Source organism: Mytilus galloprovincialis, chromosome 10, assembly GCF_965363235.1.
Source record: "Mytilus galloprovincialis chromosome 10, xbMytGall1.hap1.1, whole genome shotgun sequence".
Taxonomy (NCBI): domain Eukaryota; kingdom Metazoa; phylum Mollusca; class Bivalvia; order Mytilida; family Mytilidae; genus Mytilus; species Mytilus galloprovincialis.
The window spans coordinates 15919496-15938954 of NC_134847.1; the positions used below are offsets into that span (position 1 = coordinate 15919496).

General features: G+C 31.7%; 1 protein-coding gene across 1 annotated transcript; it reads left to right on the forward strand.

The window, feature by feature from the left end:
* Positions 1-7507: 7507 nt before the first annotated feature.
* Positions 7508-15009, forward strand: LOC143049003 (carbonic anhydrase 2-like). The gene is made up of 8 exons (XM_076222826.1): positions 7508-7604; positions 7898-7930; positions 8392-8568; positions 9704-9852; positions 10191-10262; positions 11029-11092; positions 13884-14041; positions 14702-15009. The coding sequence occupies exons 1-8, from the start codon at positions 7514-7516 to the stop codon at positions 14975-14977; spliced, it is 1020 nt and encodes a 339-aa protein (XP_076078941.1). The 5' UTR covers positions 7508-7513; the 3' UTR covers positions 14978-15009.
* The last annotated feature ends 4450 nt before the right edge of the window (positions 15010-19459 follow it).

Below are 19459 nucleotides of genomic sequence, written 5' to 3' on the forward strand. Positions count from 1 at the left end.
TATACGAAGCAGGAAATGCTTACCCTTCCGGAGCACCTGATTTCACTCCCGGTTTTTTAGTGGAGTTCGTGCTGTTTCTTATTTCTTTTTTTATAACTGTTGATGTAAATGTCCTTTAGTTTGATGAGTCTTTGTTTACTCCTTGGTTTTGATTGTTATTGTCTTCCTCTTCACCGTTTCAGTCGATAGAAGAATTAATATCGTTATGAATTCATAACTTCAATATATCTTTTTTTATTTCATGAATCGTATACTAAACTGCTTTTTTATGTGCGGATTCGTTTAGTATTTATAAGTTTCATTTACATGCTCTTTATCTACAATTTCTTTTAGCTTGCTTTGATACTTAAGGTTGAAAACTAAACTTTACGACAAAAGAAATGATTTCAGCTTCCCAATTGGGATCTTTCCATTTCTAAGTAGCAACATTCCAGCAGCGCCTGCATCATGTGCATACGGAGTATATATCACCCAATTGATACAATAGTTTCCATCATGATTTCCTTGTTAGAAAGTTGCTGCTCAAAAAGAAGCTACGAAACCAACAGTTCCAAATTATGAAATTGAAATCGTCCCATTATAAATTTTACGGATGCCATCACGAGTTGGTTGACAGTAATTGAATATCCGTTTCACATATGATGTCGGATATGTTCCTTATATCGTAACTACTATCATGTTCGCTTTTCACGAATGTGATCTACAGGATTAGATTATTTAACAGGTTTGTAATAAAATGAGCAACATGACGAGTGCCACATGTGGAACAAGATCTGCTAACCCGTCTAGAGCAAATGAGATCACCCGCGTGTTTGATGGGGTTCGAGTTGCTTAATTTTTTTTTTTATGTTGTACCTTACGTCCTATTTTTTAACTGTTTGTCTTTTTTTAGGCCATGGTGTTTTCAGTTTATTTTCAATCTATGAGTATAAATGTCCTTCTGGTATCTTTCGCCCCTTTTTTACTTTCTTTCTTGTGTGTGGATTCATTTATCATTAATGTTTGGGTTTGTCTCCCTTTATTAGACATTTAAGTTTACGTTGATAGTTTACATGTCAATACTATACATGTGTAATACATGAATAGAAAGAGCATCGCTAAGTGTAGTGTATCCTTATGTTTGTAACGTTAAAATCATTGTTCATAGCTATTACTATGTATGTGCACTGCCTTACCGCTTCGGACATACATTATCACTTCAGACACAATCATTGCGTAGCGGGTTTTTCTAAAGTGTGTACCACATTTGTTTATATTATTTCGAATAGACAGAAAACTAATACAGTCATTCCTTATGCATTATTATGATTTAATTCTAAATTTCATTTTAAACAATGTCAGCCAATCAGACGAATTTTTACATCCAAATTTAAATTATTCAGCAATAACGTTAACATCGTGTTCAATATCAATACAGTTTTATTTCTTCTATTTCTGATTTTTACGTAGATTTCTCGGAAATTACAAAGTCATGTCATCAAAATCTACAAGAACACGTGGGTGTGGTGGTAGGGGTAGATGTAGAGGCAGAGGGAGCTCTGATAATAACGAATCATAATGTTGAACCGACAATCCAACCTGAATCACAATTTTATGTTGTTCCATCAAACTTAAAATAACGATGTTTTAGTGAACGATAACAGGGATTACACAGGTGTATCCAACCTGGCTGAGTTGTTAGAGAAAAAAGGCCGAGAGGTCCAAATTACATACAGACAAACAAAACCTGGAAAGCACTTATATATTTTTTGTGAAAATGACAATGAGCATGACGGTCGTTATATGAACGACGTAAGGTCGTAAGAAGAGTGTGATGAGGACGGCATTGGCGTGATAGAATCGCACTATGGTCTTGAACAGAGTGTTGCAAACATGGTATAGTCGTAGTGGAAGCGAAGTTGGATTGCAGTGAGAACGGGATGGTCGTAGTGAGGGCGTTATAACGTGGCTGTGCGATCGTATCGAAGTTTCACAGAAAAGAATACTGATTTCGCTACGCTGGAACAGCGACCTTTGCGATCTTAACACGACCTAACTGTGCTCTCACTATGCTTCTACTACGACCTGATTTCGCAACGACCGCACCAGGATTTTTTTTAACATATTCAACATGTTCATAGCTAGCCACTCTCATTGCGATCTTGAAAACCTCACCACGACCGTGATACGACCTTACTGCGATCTACACGATCGCACTACGATCGTCAAAATTTGCATTTTTATGCAGATCGTAGTGCGATCATGGTCTAGTATGACTGCGGTACAATATATGAAATGAGATATCTCGAAATTCGAATTAAAGAGTACAACGGCATGTAATTATTTGTCAGATGCTGTTTCATTATATATTAAAAATCTAGTGTCCATGTATATGCCATGATATTTCGTCTTTATGTTAAAATGCAGAAACTATACAGTCTATTCATTATTTCAACATAATAATGCCATAGATTGTCAGTTAAGAGACAGTCGCAAATTACCATACCTATTACTTTTTATCTAGATTTTCCAATCAATTTCATATAAATTATTATCTTTATTGAGTTTCAGTCAAAAGATGTATTAATAAATTGACCCGTGTAGCATCGACTTTAAATGCCAGTATGATTTGCTTATCCATTTTTTTCAATATATAACGCAACTCTAAACAACTGTCATATATTCCCGTGCTTGCATTTCCTATCATGATTTTCTTGATAAAGGGTTGCTGCTCACAAGGAAGCTATTAAACCAAGAGTTCCAAATGGTGAAGTTGAAATCATCCCTTCGTAAATTTTATGGACGCCATCACGAGTTGGTTGACCGTTATGGAATAATCGTTTCACAAATGCTATCGGGTATGTTCCTTACGTCGTAACTACAATCCCCTTCCCTTTCATGAATGTGACCTACCGAATTAGACTATTTACCGGATTTGTTATCACATAGGCAACACGACGGGTGCTACATGTGGAGTAGGATCTGCTTACCCTTTCGGAGCACCTGAGATCATTCCTAGTTTTTTGGGGGGTTCGTGTTGTTTATTCTTTAGTTTTCTATGTTGTGTCATGTGTGCTGTTTTTTGTTTGTCTTTTTCATTTTTAGCCATGGCGTTGTCAGTTTGTTTTAGATTTATGAATTTGACTGTCCCTTTGGTATCTTTCGTCCCTCTTTTATATAAGTTTGATGTTTACACAGCTACTTTTGCATAGGTACTTGCATTTCTGTACTAAAAATATGTAATACTGGAAATTTACTTTTAATATTCAGTACTATTTGTTTTTTTTGTTACATTAAAATTATTGTAATATTTAGGTATTGTTTTATCTGTATTTTACAGTACTTAATTTGTACTTGAAATTTAGGTACTACAGATGTTTGGTTACAACCGTTACATTTTCAGCATTTTGGAAGTTTTTATATTTCAAAACTGTTAAAATTATGATTTTCAAACATGGAATATTGTATTATTTCTGTACCAAAATGTTTAGTACAAATCAAGTACTGTAATATACAAGTACCTAAATATTACAATAATTTTAAAATAAAGAAAAAGTACTAGATATTAAAAGTAAATTTCCAGTACTACATATTTTTAGTACAAAAATAGTACCTATGCAAAAGTAGCTGTGTAGCTTGCCATAAAACCAGGTGTAATCTACACTTTTCATCGGAAAATGAGTATCTGTTATAAAGGTACACTGAATATTACCAAGCCCTGTTTGGGATCTATGCAGACAAGTAAACCTTTTTTTTTGTCGTGCAATAATATATTTAATATACTATTTTATGCGCTCTATATATGTTTTTTGGCTCAATATTATTTATAGTTATCAAAATCATTTTATGACTTGGAATCGGTGGTACTTACTATTATAAATGTGATGGAAAGAAATATCGTGAGAGATAAACTTTTATTTGTACACCGCTAAGGTTGCCCTGTCCCGTGCAAGTCTTAGTGAAGTTCAACTAGACTTCTCAAATAATGGTAAAGATACTAAGATATTATTAAAGTCATTTTATGTCTGGTCAAATCCTGGGTCTATATACATGAAGTACAAGTAACTTATGTATCTAATACACAAGCATCATCTTTCATGGGTAGCTTATTAAAACTAATTCAAAAGCTTAATAAATAGTTACTGGTAAAAGTTAATGTGTTTGATTTCAACACATTTTAAAATTTACAATAAGCACTTTATACACTCATGAATTGTCTGATTAAAATCATATATAAACTGGTGGCACCAACTGGTAAATATAATATACCTAAGCAAACTCTAAAATATTCTGCAGATGGACATAATTATATATGTGAAGTCTTAGAGCAAAGGCATAGGTTGGACCCTAGCCTAGATTCAGACTGTAAGAAGTGTTATTGTGTTGTAGGCTCATAGATACAATCTCCTTTTAATGGTCCATAGACAGTAACCTACCTCCGTTTCAGAATACTTGTTAATTTTGCAGGCTGATGATTCTAATCAAAAGATACCTGTTCAATGTCGAATAAACTTATAGAAGTCAATATTAGTGGCTGCTTAGTACTTATAGTCTTTTGGTTGACGGAAAATGTCAGAGTAGAATTCTTAGGGTTGTCATCTACTTTTGAAGTATTGAAAAGGCGTGTCCCATTTATTGATTAGATAGATAATCCAATTCCTCTATAAAATGGCCAACAGCAATCATTATAATAGTACCAGGATTATAATTTAGTACGCCAGACGCGCATTTCGTCCACATAAGTCTCAGCATTGACGCTCATATCAATATATTTATAAAGCCAAACAAGTACAAAGTTGAAGAGCATTGACGATCGACAATTCCAAACAGTGGTGCCAAATACGGCTAAGGTAATTTATGCCTGGGATAAAGAACATTTGTAAGTATCTAGATTGTGATGACGTCGACTTTGTTAAGAAACAACAAAGTACGAAAAGTTTAATAAACTGTTATTAACAGATGGCGTTTATATAACTTGAGATTGTTTTCATACTTTTTAAATATATCTGATACGTTACATCTGCTATTGAAAAATAAATCAAAAAAAAATTCTTCATACCCTCTAGATACTATTTAGTAAATTGTATAATTTTATAATGTGATGAATAAATTGACAAGCACCGATTGTTTTAATTCTAACTCGTTGTAGACATGAACAGTAATTAGCGTACTGATACGCAATTTCTGTAGTTGAAAAATGTGCAATTTCTCGTTAAATGAAATGCTCTGTAACAATAAGTATTTCGAAATGGATAGATTTTACAACAACATTCTGAAATTTTCCGTACACAAATTTAAATATTTATTTATAAAATAAGCCTTCTAAAATATAATAGTCTGAGGAATAAATGTTGCAACTTTGTTTTTCACAAAAGAAAACAAAACTTTGACACACACAGTAGTAGCTAAAAATATTAAATAAGTGTGGCTGTATTTTTCAGGAGGGAGCAGACAAGATTATAAAGATCTTAGAAAATGTGTTTGCTTTCGTTTCCTTACAAATGTCTTCGTCTTGTCAATCTTCTATGTATATCGTCTCCTTCTTTTAAGTATTCTTCACTTTCTTCATCTTCGATAGCATTTTGTTTTTATTTAACAGATGCATTCAAATAGAGTGAACATTTAAAATTCATAGTTCTCATATAAATGTATTGAGCTAAGAAACATCTTATGGAGTTTGGTAGCACATTATGATTGCATTTATTTGAGCTCATCACTATATATCCAATCTGAACTATAATCCTTCTTAAAATTACATACTATTATATGTTAGGCTGAAGAAGGATGCATGAAGTTGGAAGTTCATGAAAAGTATAGGGGAAAACAAAATAAATACCAACAAGACAAGCGCGAAAAAGGCTTTGAAAGTTCGTTAGTACCTACGCGTTGAGTTATCTGATCCACTCTTTGTTGATAATATCCTTGCACTGATTACACAATTACCAGTATGTGTATGAATAGAACTGATAGATATTATAAAAGTGACCTAGTGTATTTACCTACATTTAACTTGAAAATGTATTCAGTATAGTTTATGATATTATGCCGTACGTACTTCGGTATTAACATAATTGCATGGTATTATTCTTGCACTATTAAACAAATACCAGTATGTATATATAGTAGTTTTGAACTTAACGGTTTAGCTATTTTGCAATTTTGCAAAAGGTAATATTCTTAGTTCACCCTCTAGTTGTTTCTTGAAATTATCTAGTATACATTTATAATAAATTTGGTCTGGTTTTCAACCTACAATTTTCTAGGCACATATATTCTGTAGTATAAAGACAAAATTGACTTTACGAGGTTTGTTAACAGATTATTTGATTTTTAAGCTTTTGTTAGCAGAGATTTTTTTATTCTTTTAAGAAGAATTTTTAAAAAGGTTGATTTGAGATTCTCATTTCATCACAGTATGTGTATTGAATCCAAATCACAGATCTGATTAAAAACATCTACATATCATGTAGAACGTCCTTATGAAAATGGTAATTGTGAGAATCTGTATTTTGTTACTAGAATATAAGACAGGTTCTGCTTTTCGTCTATTCCTGCTCATTAGGAGTACGTTTTATATGTTTGCGCAATCGCAAACTTTTCTGATATAACCATCCGTAGACTCTGGATTGTATCATTTTATGACATAATACAGACATTGCAGATCAAGTAAATGCAAAAAAAGAGTTGAGAAAGCTTGCATTCGGGGAAACAGTTTACTTTTTCCGTTGATTTTGTCGTCTAAAGAACACATACGTCAATTAGTTCCCCATATATCGCACCAGTTATAAGCCTTATTTTACTTCTTTTCGTTAAATAACATTAATAATCGAACAAACAGTACGTTATATAAAAGTAAACTGAAACAAAACCCATTCAATCTATCACTAATTTAAAGACTGTTGTTTGTTCTTTGGTCGTCTTTCGGTTTTTTGCTTTATCATTGTCAGATCCTTAAAAAAGCGTCTGTCCATCAATATGCATCGAAGATTTTACAAAGTAATTGACTATGTATAAAACATTTACCACAGTCTTAACCTAATTATAGACTACGTTGATCTCGAACAGGGAATGTCATATCGTCATTTCTCTCGTATCTGCAACAATTGTCATAAGCTTAGCAAAAAGATAGAACGATTAACAAATTGAAAAATGCCATTCACAGCAATAAAAATTTGAAAATGACGTAACAATAGTGTGGTACAAATTATTGATTGCCACAGGATAATAGAAAATATGTTATTCCCCTGTTGTTCTACTGCGTATATTTCTTTTGCGTTAATAATATAGCCTACGACAACAGTTTCATGTTTATCAAGTGTACATATCAAATTGAACTGTTCCTATCTGATGATCACGATTTAACGTGGATCGTATCTGAAAACTGAATTGCCCTATTGTTTTATCTGACGGCTGTTAAACAGGAAATATTTAATTAAGGAATTATGACATTCAATCTGTTACATGGTTTTCTGTATATATATATACACACAGTTTTTCATCTCAAATTAATTTTCACGAAATGTTGAAAGTCGAAATGAAATCGTTAGCTATATTACTGTTTTTCTGCATAGCAACAATGCTTTTGCAAACCACTGAGGCGAATGATGGAGAAAAAGATAATAAAGGTAGCCTTCTAAATGTGTTGAAATATTTCAGTAGGGTATTTGAAACAAGATTTCAATTTCCATATTTACTCACTAATATAATCATTGTAATAGTAGTAGTACTTTTAAGGCTAAAATTTTCATGTAGAATCTTCTACAGAAGATAAAAGACTAAATAAAAAGACAGATAAAAAATAATTATCTTGCAATCATAAGTAAAGTTTCTCATATTTACCTTACTTGATTTTAAACATCAATAATGATAGTAAAACAAAACCAGAGAATACATATTAACCTTTCTTCTATTATTTTAGGACCTAGCTGGGGATATAATCAAGGAGGTATTCGTAAGTACATAATTTTTACAACAACCCAATAGGTAACGTTAATTCCTGATGTTAAAATTAAGTACAAATGTGCATACACAATTTGTAAAGCCGTATGCCATTATTAGTTTCTTTGGAAAAAAAACCATGAGATATTATTAGACATTTGAGAAAATTAACAAATGGATTCTCGAGACATAATCTTGCATACATTTACACTGTTTGAGCATAGTAAATATTAACAGATCATCGGAAATCTATTTCACTATATCGAATTTGTTTTAAAATGCTCCGCTCATTACTGCAGATAATTATAAGAGCCATGCTAATCAACGTCGTGTTCTTAACGTTTTTCCCACGTTTGTTTATTAAAATAAAGTTATCATATTGTGTAAGCATATTATATTTTATAACTAGTTTACATTGTATTCATCTCATTGTTATTAAATCAGCTTTACTAAAATGCTATCCTTGTATTATAGCGCCACCATTTTGGTCTTGCTTAGCAGATTATGAAATGTGTGCTGGTACAATGCAGTCTCCTGTTAATATTGAAACACATCACGTGGTCAAAAACAACAAGATTGGCAAGTTTTATTTCTCAGGACTTCGAAAAACAGCAGGAATTAAAATGGAGCTGAAAAATTATGGTCATGGAGGTATATGGCTTTGAACTTTATTATTTTAATCTATTGTTTTTATAGCATTTTCGGTAAATTTGCTCCATTCGTTTGGTTGATCAGATGTTTTTATAATCTGTAAATTTTCTCGTCTCCCACCAGACTCTCAGATTTGTCTTCCTTGCTTTTTATAATAAAATATTCAGATACTTTCATTTTACTTTTATATATACAGACTTTATCTAAACTTTTATCAATACAAACGATGAGTCTTGGTTCAAGTATGTATTTCTCAAATTATAGCTACGTTAAAATTTCTTTATCATATGTTTAGTAGTAAATACAGTAGTTTTGAATATTTGATAAATAGCCTGCTGTTTAATCCATATCGCGCAACTTTGATGCGCACCCATTATATCATACCCTTTATCACACCCCTACGCTTTATCGCATACCCTTTATCACACCTTTACCCTTAATCACACCCCTACTTTTTTTTTCTTTACATAGTCAGTTTTTATTTATGTAAGCTTAAGAAATATTTTTCCTCCTAATAGTTACGGTCATTCGGGCGTGACGCAATTTATTGAATGACGTCATTGTTTTGTATGTATATGTGACGTCACGAACGTTAAGTTTTCATATTTTTGGCACACTAAACGCAACTATAAATAATACAAAACGCACAAAAAAATACACAATAATAAACAAAATATTTTAAAACAACAGCACGCAAATTGTAAGGTAACCCAGGTCCTTTGGATAAGTAATTGAGCAGTTCTTTTAAGGCTTTTAAAACAAGACAAAAGTAGAACTGCAGGTAACCTAGTGAACAATTCATATAATATAACTCTCCTGTTGAAATATATGATAAAGCGTATAAAACATGGAAAAATCCGTATCATATTCCGTATCACCCTCGACCAATATCATCCCTCGGGATGATACGACATATGATACGGATTTTGCCATGTATTATTCTCTATTTATTAACTTAGAAATCATGTTAAAATCATTTACCATGCTCATTTTTTTTTTTTTTTTGATGTTATGATATTTATTTTTATAATATTCATTGTTATAGTATTTATTTTTATAATAATTATTTTTATAATATTTATTTTTTTATTATATAATTTTTTAACATTTATTTTTATAATATTTATTTTTATAGTTAAGGTAGAGTTTCCCGAGGTTCAGCCAATCATTGATTGTGGCGGCCTCAAGGGATCCCACAAACTATTAGGGATTCATTTCCATTGGGGCGGTAACAGTCAGAGAGGTTCAGAGCATACAATAAATGGAAAACAGTTTGCTATAGAAGTACGTATACACAATTGGCCACTTTTAACTGGTTGGTTTTCATTTCATTACGATAAGTATCAGTCTGTGTTTTTTTATATAATCCTGGTACCTTTGATAACTATTTTACTAATAAATCAACCTGAACCAAAGCTATTAATTGTTCAAATACATTAATAAAGTATTTAATTAATTCATAATGTAGCAAAACATAATTCCCGTTAAAAAGTCGTTTTGAAAATAAAAAACTTGGATAGTACTTATTTTAGGATTTTTAATTATCCAAATCAAATTTTCGTGTCACTTGTAATGCTCGTAATTTCAGTATAAATTTAGCTGCATAAATTTATATATTCTAGGCCCATTTTGTGTTTTCTCCAACAAAAGATGGAACAAAACATTTTGCCGCAGTGATTGGAGTATTGATTTATGTAAGTCAATTTTTTTTATTCATATTTTATGACTGCATGGTAAAAGAGGTTTTTGACATGGTATTTATCGTTTAGTCAATAATCAGTTTCGTATAACTGCTAAATGTTTACATGTTATCCTAACGTACAGTTCTAAATGTTGTATGCCTTACAAAAAAAAAAAAAAAGAAAGCGGTCTATTTATTTATCAATTTTTAGTAGAGTATGCACTTGTGGTCGTACTGCATGAAAAGTACGGAAGTTAAAATACAAATGAGAAAAGGGAACAGGCTATGTACTAATAGAAATTTGGTTTTGCAAAATGTCACCTTCAGTCCTTAAAGACTAACGTTAAGGAATTTGGATTGTGCAAAAGAGATAACAACCCGACCAAATAGCTGGACTCACCAGAAAGCAGCAAATAAGTCTTACACACAGCGAGAAAATCCTGTATCCGGAGGCAGGCCCCAACCGACCCCCAAACAAAACAGTGCAATAGCTATTCTTTATATATTATTGTCGTTTGTTATTAACAGTAACACGATTGAAAAAGTAAACAAACAAAAATACCAGACTCCAAGAAAAATTAAAGAAAGTCCCTCATCAAATTGCAAAATCAAAAGCTCAAACCTATTGGACGAATCAACAACAACAGTCATATTCCTGACTAGATGGTACACGCATTTCCTTTTGTAGAAAATTGTGGATTAAACCTAGTTTAATAGCTAGCCAAACTAACTTGTAGACTGTTCTTAGCAATTAACATGAATTATTATTGTCGTTACAGGCTGGAACTTACAATCCAAATTATGAACATATAGTTTCTAAGCTAGAAGATGTAACAAATATTGGTAAGAGAACATGGCATAAATCAATTTTGAACTGTAACAACAGTAAATGATTATAGTGAATGGACATGGTTTGATCCTTAACCCTTTGATTTTCCAAAGGAAGGGACAAGAATGAGTTTTTGTCCTAGCGGAATGTTCACCCTCCCCTTTAGGGAGTGTAGCTTATATGTTTGATGCCGACTTTGTCGCGCTGAAATGTCTTTTCACCAGCTGTACATAATGTGTTTTTGAATTTTGTTAGCAAAATATCCATTAGTTTTTTCTGTCTTGGGAAAGTCTATTTATTCAGTCCTTCAACATGCCAGAATATTCGATCAAAACAATCTTCCTGTACGTATTAAGGTAGCAATACACAGTTAGGAAAAAAACTTAAAATTGACACTCAATTTTTTAAACACCCTCTTTCCCCTCCTGTCTAACAAATAAGGCTTAATATTTGTGTTAAATAAAAAAGAAGATGTGGTATGATTGCCAATGAGACAACTATCTATAAAAGACCAAAATGACACAGACATTAACAACTATAGGTCACCGTACGGCCTTCAACAATGAGCAAAGTCCATACCGCATAGTCAGCTATAATAGGCCCCGATAAGACAATGTAAAACAATTCAAACGAGAAAACTAACGGCCTTATTTATGTAAAAAAATGAACGAAAAACAAATATGTAACACATAAACAAACGACAACCACTGAATTACAGGCTCCTGACTTAGGACAGGCACATACATAAATAATGTGGCGGGGTTAAACATGTTAGCGGGATCCCAACCCTCCCCCTAACCTGGGACAGTGGTATAACAGTACAACATAAGAACGAATGCATGTATATATTTATAGAAAAAAAATCTTCCATAGATTTGATTTCTAATGGTCATAATGGTGAAATATATTCCCTTTTGAGTATAACCATGGCAATAATCTGCATTTCTTTGATACAAAATATAGCAAAAAAGGGGTGTAAACATGTCACAAAAGTCTCCAAAATTTGGTCCAAAGGAAAATTTCAATCAATTACAGTGATACCTTTCCTAAAACCATAGGTGTATATCTATCAAGTGGTTAAAAAATATCAGATGCATTTCTGCTTGTTTTTCCATAAAATTGAATTGAAACGATCGAGCTCAAAATCATTGTTGATAAACACTACAATAATGTATGTTTCTATGGGCGGTACTGATTGGAAAATACCGACTGTCAAATAGATAAATGGCCTATAAAACATGATAAAACAATCTAGATTGTCATATGAGCACACTAAGAAGGCTATATTATTCTTCAATTATCTAAAAATCAATTTCATTTTACAAAAACTTTCATATTTAAAAAATTCACCATGGCTATAATGCGAAACTAAACTTCTAACTGTGTATTGCCACCTTAAGGATTAAATTTTTTTTTCCAATTCCACTTTAAATGGATTTTTGTTTTCTGCTAGCTAAAACGAGCAAATTGGCCTGCTAGTTTTGAAAATCGGTTCAGAAATAAATATTTAATGAAGGTTAGTAGTTGACACTGAAATGCAACAAAAAAAAGGTTTTATAAAACATGCCATGACAAAGTGCATTTTCTCCTGTTTAGTCAAATTTCAAAAACTATACCTTCTGTGCCTGTCTTTTCTTGTTAAAAAACTAAAATTAGCCTTAACAGAAGACAAATTTTACAAGTTAAAGCTATTTTTAAGCTCTAGAATGTCAATTTTGTTGTGTATTAGCATACCAAGGCTTTGGTTATAATTTAGTAAATACTGAATTTATTTATAACAGCGGGAACAAATTTAGGCTTAATTCATTCTAAATTGTGACTTTATACTTGCTTAAATAATAAATTTGATTTAGTCGCATGAAAAAATATAAAGCGTTCCCTTCTAAGGTTTCTACATAACGCACAGTCTTCTTTTCCAAGGGGGGCCAATAAAGTATCAATTTATGACCGAACCAAGTCTTTGTGTCAAAATGTCTATATTGGTTGCTAAGGACAATAAACAACAAAACTAACATATATTGTCATACTTAAGGATGTTTCTCCCTCAGAATTGTATCTATAATCTAAATATCAATAGATTTGTGGTATGATTTGTCTAAGTATAAGCAATTCTTTGCTTTGACAAATGCCATAAGGTAGCAATACACAGTTAGGAAAAAACTTAAAATTGACACTCATAATTTTTAAACACCCTCTTTCCCCTCCTGTCTAACAAATAAGGCTTAATATTTGTGTTATGCATGTATATATTTATAGAAAGAGAATCTTCCATAGATTTGATTTCTAATGGTCATAATGGTGAAATATAATCCCTTTTCAGTGTAACCATGGCAACAATCTGCATTTGTTTGATACAAAATATAGCAAAAAGGGGGTGAACATGTCACAAAAGTCTCCAAAATTTGGTTCAAAAGAAATATTCAATCAATTACAGTGATACCTCTCCTGAAACCATAGGTTTATATCTATCAAGTGGTCCAAAAAAAAATCATATGCATTTCTGCTCGTTTTTTTCATAAAATTGAATTGAAAAGATCGAGCGCAAAATCTTTGTTGATAAACACTACAATAATTTATGGACATATGGGCGGTACTGATTGGAAAATACGGACTGTTAAAAGGATAAATGGCTTATAAAATATTTTAAAAACAATCTAAATGTTCATATAAACCAACTCAGAAGGCTATATGATTCTTCAATTATCTAAAAATCAAGTTTATTGTACAAAAACTTTCATATTTAAAAAATTCATAATGCGAAACTAAACTTCTAACTGTGTATTTCTACCTAATACTTTTTTACAGGTGACAAGACAGTCCTGGACAACGTCACAGTCATAGATCTGTTTCCGGAAAATACTCGTTGTTGGTACCGATATTGTGGAAGTTTAACCACACCGCCATGTACGGAGACAGTTATATGGACTATGTTTGAACAAAGTATTAGTATGTCAGAAGACCAGGTAAATTTAAATATATATTTTTAAACGAAAAAGATACAACATGTGATCACATTTATTTATTAAGACTTTTACAATGTTTTAGGAATTTTGGTTCTCAATACTCTTCAACTCCGTACTTTATTTGGCCTTTTTAACTTTTTTTGGATTAGAGCGTCACTGATGAGTCTTATGTAAAAGAAACGCGCGTCTGGCGTATATACAAAATTTAGTCCTGGTATCTATGATGAGTTTATTTTCATTGCTTTTGAATAATAGGAAGGAAATTTATTAATGTTAAAACAATACAGCAGTTAAAGAGATATTATTGATACAAACATATCTCTGCAGATGGGTACAAGAGAGGATTATACAGATTCTTTCATCTACTGGTGTTAATTGGTAACTATTATAACACTTATACCTTTTTTAAGTGTGAGAACATTGAATGTGTTCTAGGATCAAGTTTGGTTCTATACTTGCAACTTCAGAACAAGTGAGATCACCTCCAAATTTTCTTAGAAGATAGATGACCCCAAACGATACCAAGACGAAGCATGGCAAATAGCAAATGGCAATTTTACTAAAAACAAAAACGTTAAAACTCTTTGATAAACCAAAAAAGAGGGATTTAGCTAGTCAAACTGCGAATTATATTTACAGTGTAATGTGTTTATCTTTTAGATAAGTGAATTCCGGAAGTTGATGGGAGAACCAGAAATATTTACAGAAGGGAACAACAAAATAGTTGATACATTTAGACCTGTACAGCCATTATTACAACGTAAGGTTTCACTAAGCTGCCCTCGTAAGTACTATTATGGACATAGTCATCCAAAGGCAAACGAGTACGGTTGCATCAACCATGGATATGGGAAACTAAAGAGTCATAAGACGTTCTATAATCATATATCTGGAAGCAATAGCTGTCTATGGGTTGAATGGTATAGAAACCAATGAGATATTGAGAAATGAACTAATACAAAAAGCAACATGATATATACAATCTTGCATAATTATGATTAAAAAATCTCCAATTCATAGTCTGTTTTGTTGTTATTTTTTGAAGCACGTAGCATTGTTTATTAGGCAACCACGACCTTGTCTTTTTTGCTATTTTGATTAGTGATCTTGACGCTAGTGAATAATAATTAAAAAAATAAATATAACGAATGCAAATATTGGACATATAAACAAATGATGACCAATTTATAAAAAAAGTTAAAAATATGCAAAGTGATAGAGAACCAGGAAAGCTAACAAAAACAAGGAAATACTTCCAGACTCATTGAAAAATGTTCGATATTTGTTTAAACCAAGCAAAAACAATTACTTCATGCATATTGAGGAATACACCAGTTCATTGACAGTTGTCAGTATTTTCCTTTGTCATACACTTATACTATCCAAAAAAGGAGATCAATTATGCTAATGAACAATGGAGGATAATGTCAACAACTGATGGTCTCTTACGGGATTCAAAAATAAGTTGAATCTATTCCGTGAAATAAGCTATAAAGCCCAATATGAGATCGGGTTTTAAACAATTCAAAAGTGGAAAAATGGCTTGAATAATAAAAAAAAAAACAAATATGGCAGACGACAACTTAAGAGAAGCACTTTAGTAAACTATTGTCGAATTATGTCTATGTTTCTACCAATTGATAGATTAGAATTGTCCTAAACTTATAGTTGATACATGCGATATTCTTTCAATTACTCTGTACCAATTCAGTAGAAAGAAGAATAACTTATTCTATGGTAATCAATATTTCAACATTTTTTTCTCAGATTATAATTTTTTAAATTGTTGAATTGAAACAATAGGAACACATATGTTTATCCGTTTTTTTTTTTTCTAATTTTGCTTTGCGGTGTATTGTTAACATAAGAATAAACACACCCCAAAACAGTTGGCGAGATTTATGAAACACAAGGAACTAAAATTTATAGAAAAATCCATAAAAAGTCCTGGGCAACTTGAAACATTAGTTTTATTCAAATTATGTAAACTTGTGTATGGGCAAAATCTGACGGTTGTGTTGCAAATCATTTCATATCGAGGTAATTATCATTATAATGTATACTACATTTATCTAACGATTACAACATTGTAGTGACGTCATTCTATTATTGGACTATCATTTACCTGCACGAAAACATTATGTTACCTTTATCTGTCCAATATTTTAAAGAATACCCTCCTCTTTCTTAAAAATGTTGGACAGCTGAAGGTAGCATAATGGTTTCTTACAGGTAAATGATAATTCAATCATCTATCAATTCCGCCAATTATTTTCTTCATGTGAAAACAAAATTCAACCAAAAAAAAATGACAATTAAAAAAACCCGTTTTATTAAAGTCACCTTCTAAAACAATAATTTTGTCAAAACGGTTTCTTAAGAGAGAAAAAAAACATTTTCAAATTGATTTTCACACTCCCAATACTTATATAACAGCCATTTTTTCTCATGTTTTGGGTTCTCTACTTTAGCACTAATTCAATTGGTTCATAAGCTCGTTGTAAGTCTTGTTTTTGTTGCTTTTATGTATTTATTTTTTCCAAAGATTTATCCTCATCCGTCTTTGGTTATCAAAATTTAACTGTGGTGTTGCTCTTAATCTTCCTAACATCATTTTCAGTTACAATTAAAAGTGAAAAAAGAATAAATTAATGCTTTTAACTGATGATAAATCATGCCGAAATACAAGTTTTATAAACAACCGAAACCTCTGCCTGTGTACAAAGTGAAAATCTAAAACTTGCTATGAACTAGGGGACTACAAGAAAACATAGATTTAAGTTTTTTCGACATGCATGAATATTTGCCACTGGTCGTTGAGCAACCAACAATCAATTATATAGGAATTGATCTACTTGATATATTAAACACGCATTTTCAATACTTCACACATACAATCTCATATGTTAGCCAACCGTTCGAAGAATTATATTCGGAAAAAAGTAAAATCACAAAAATACTGAACTTAGAGGAAAATCTAATCGGAAAGTCCATAAACACATGTCAAAATCAAATAACAAAACACATAAAAAACGAAGGGACAAGACCTGTCATATTCCTGACTTGGTACAGGCATTTTCAAATGTAGAAAATGTCCTATAATCCAGAGACTACAAATGCTTAACAGCCACCAATGACGACTTCAATATATATAGTTGACCATGGATATGTAGCCTTTTAGGCAAGAGAGTCATCAGCCTGCAAATTAGACAAGTATTTTGAAACAAAACTAGGTTACTGTCTATAGATTTTTATCATTTTGTATCTATTAGACAACAACAAAACAACATTTCTTATAGTCTAAATCTAGGCAAGGGTCCAACCTGTGTCTTCGCTCTAAGACTTCACAAATATTCGTATTCCCGCGTCAAGAATATGTTTAAGTTTAATTAGATATATTATATGTATCGGTTGATGTCACCAATTAATATATGGATTTAATCAGACAATTCATGAGTGTATGAAGTGCTCATTGTAAATTTTAGAATGTGTTAAATTAACAGGCATTTAATCAGACCAGTCACTCTTTGTCAAGCATTTGATTAAAATATAAATAGTGATCAAAATAGTGCACACAAAATAATTTGGAGTTTACATGTGTTGGTGCTGTCTTATGTCGCCAGTTCAGAGAGATTCATCAGCCAAAAAAGATTGCTTTAGTTTTTTTTTTAAATGACACCAGGTAAGATTACAGGAAAATTGTCTCACTTCCAGCAAAATGGCATTAATCATGTTAAGTTTTTAAATTGACACATACAACAATATTCTTTTTTTATTTTGACATGAGGCTAAATTACAGAAAATAATCTCATTTCCGGCAAAATTCCTTTAAATTATGTAAAGTTTTTAATTTGACACATGCAACAATATTCCTTTTTATTTTGACACGAGGCTTGATTACAGAAAATAATTTCATTTCTCGCAAAATCCCTTTAAATTATGTAAAGTTTTTAATTTGACACATGAAAAAATATTCCTTTCCAATTGGACATGAGGCTTGATTACAGAAAATAATGCCACTTCTTGCAAAATATATTCAATTATGTAAACTTGTAGTTTAATCGAAACCTGGCTCGATTTTCCGGAAACTTCTTTTTAATCCTCGTTCGAAAACGCTATGCCGCCCACATGAAGATGACGTTGCATTTATCAAAAAAGGAACATTTTGATTCCAAAAAACAAAGTTCCGTCTTATTGAAAATACACATTATTGCTAAATTGATAAAGTTGTGGTTCTTTAAAAATATAAATTGGATAAAAATCTTAATTTCCGCACTTTTATACTCAGTCATATTGAACTTTAAGCACAGATGGGATAATGACTTAAAACATTATACATGATATGTACATGCAATTAGTAAACCAATGAAAATAAACAATACAGACACTTATAATCCTTTCTTTAAAAGACTTTTAATAATGTTTTGGCCCATTATTTTGATGATTTCTGAATCAATTGATCCAGCCTTTTAAACAGGCTATCAAAATAACAGTTGCTGTTAGTTTTAAACAGATGCACTGTTAACAAACCTTTGAATTTTTTAAAATACTAAGGCTTTTCTACCACAGGAATAGATTACCTTAGCTGTATTTGGCAAAAATTTTTGAATTTTGGATCCTCAATGCTCTTCAACTTTGTACTTGTTTGGCTTTATAAATCTTTTGATATGAGCGTCACTAATGAGTCTTATGTAGACGAAACGCGCGTCTGGCGTAAATATAAAATTTAATCCTGGAATCTATGATGAGTTTATTATGCATCAAAGATTGCCTTCCACCTAAGTGTCAATATACTACGATGTATTAACAAATTTAACATCAAAGCAGACGAAGTACCATCCGAATGATAAATGTAGTTTATAAGATGTTACAGTACCTGATCATTTGACATGCAAGACCCTTGTTTGACAAAAATGTCAGAGAAAGTACATGAACGAAAAATCAACTGTATGCATGTCTCCTTTATGCTTAACAAAAGATATTATTACACCTGCTTAGGTCTTTCCGAAAAACGATTGCATCTTTGACACAAACGTTTCATTCAAGTTAGACAATACATACAAATAATATTTACTAGTGATGGTAAAAAGAAGCAATATCCTAGCAGGATTAGAAGCTACTACATGTAAGTTGTTTCAGAGCAGAAGTTGAAAATGGAGGAGTACAAAAACAAAGGGATTCTGAACGGGCAGAAACCTTTACATCACCTATTGAGCTTTGAGCATCATTGTGTAAAACCTCTGGAGCGTAAACATGGCAAAGTGAGCTTAAGGAATCTTATACGACTCTCTCTTTCAAAAACAGTGACCTTTCCCATTCCTGCTTTCAACATGCATTTGTAAAGGAAAATCACCCTCCAAAAAATGAAAATTTATATAGGGGAAGGGGAAAATAGGGCCTGTTGTCGAAAACTTTCAC

Bases quoted from the DNA above. Each gene is read 5' to 3' on its own strand.
- LOC143049003 (XM_076222826.1), top strand. From the start codon at position 7,514: ATGAAATCGTTAGCTATATTACTGTTTTTCTGCATAGCAACAATGCTT. The intron at 7,931-8,391 runs GTAAGTACATAA...CTTGTATTATAG, and splicing joins ATATAATCAAGGAGGTATTC to CGCCACCATTTTGGTCTTGC. The intron at 11,093-13,883 runs GTAAGAGAACAT...ACTTTTTTACAG, and splicing joins AGAAGATGTAACAAATATTG to GTGACAAGACAGTCCTGGAC.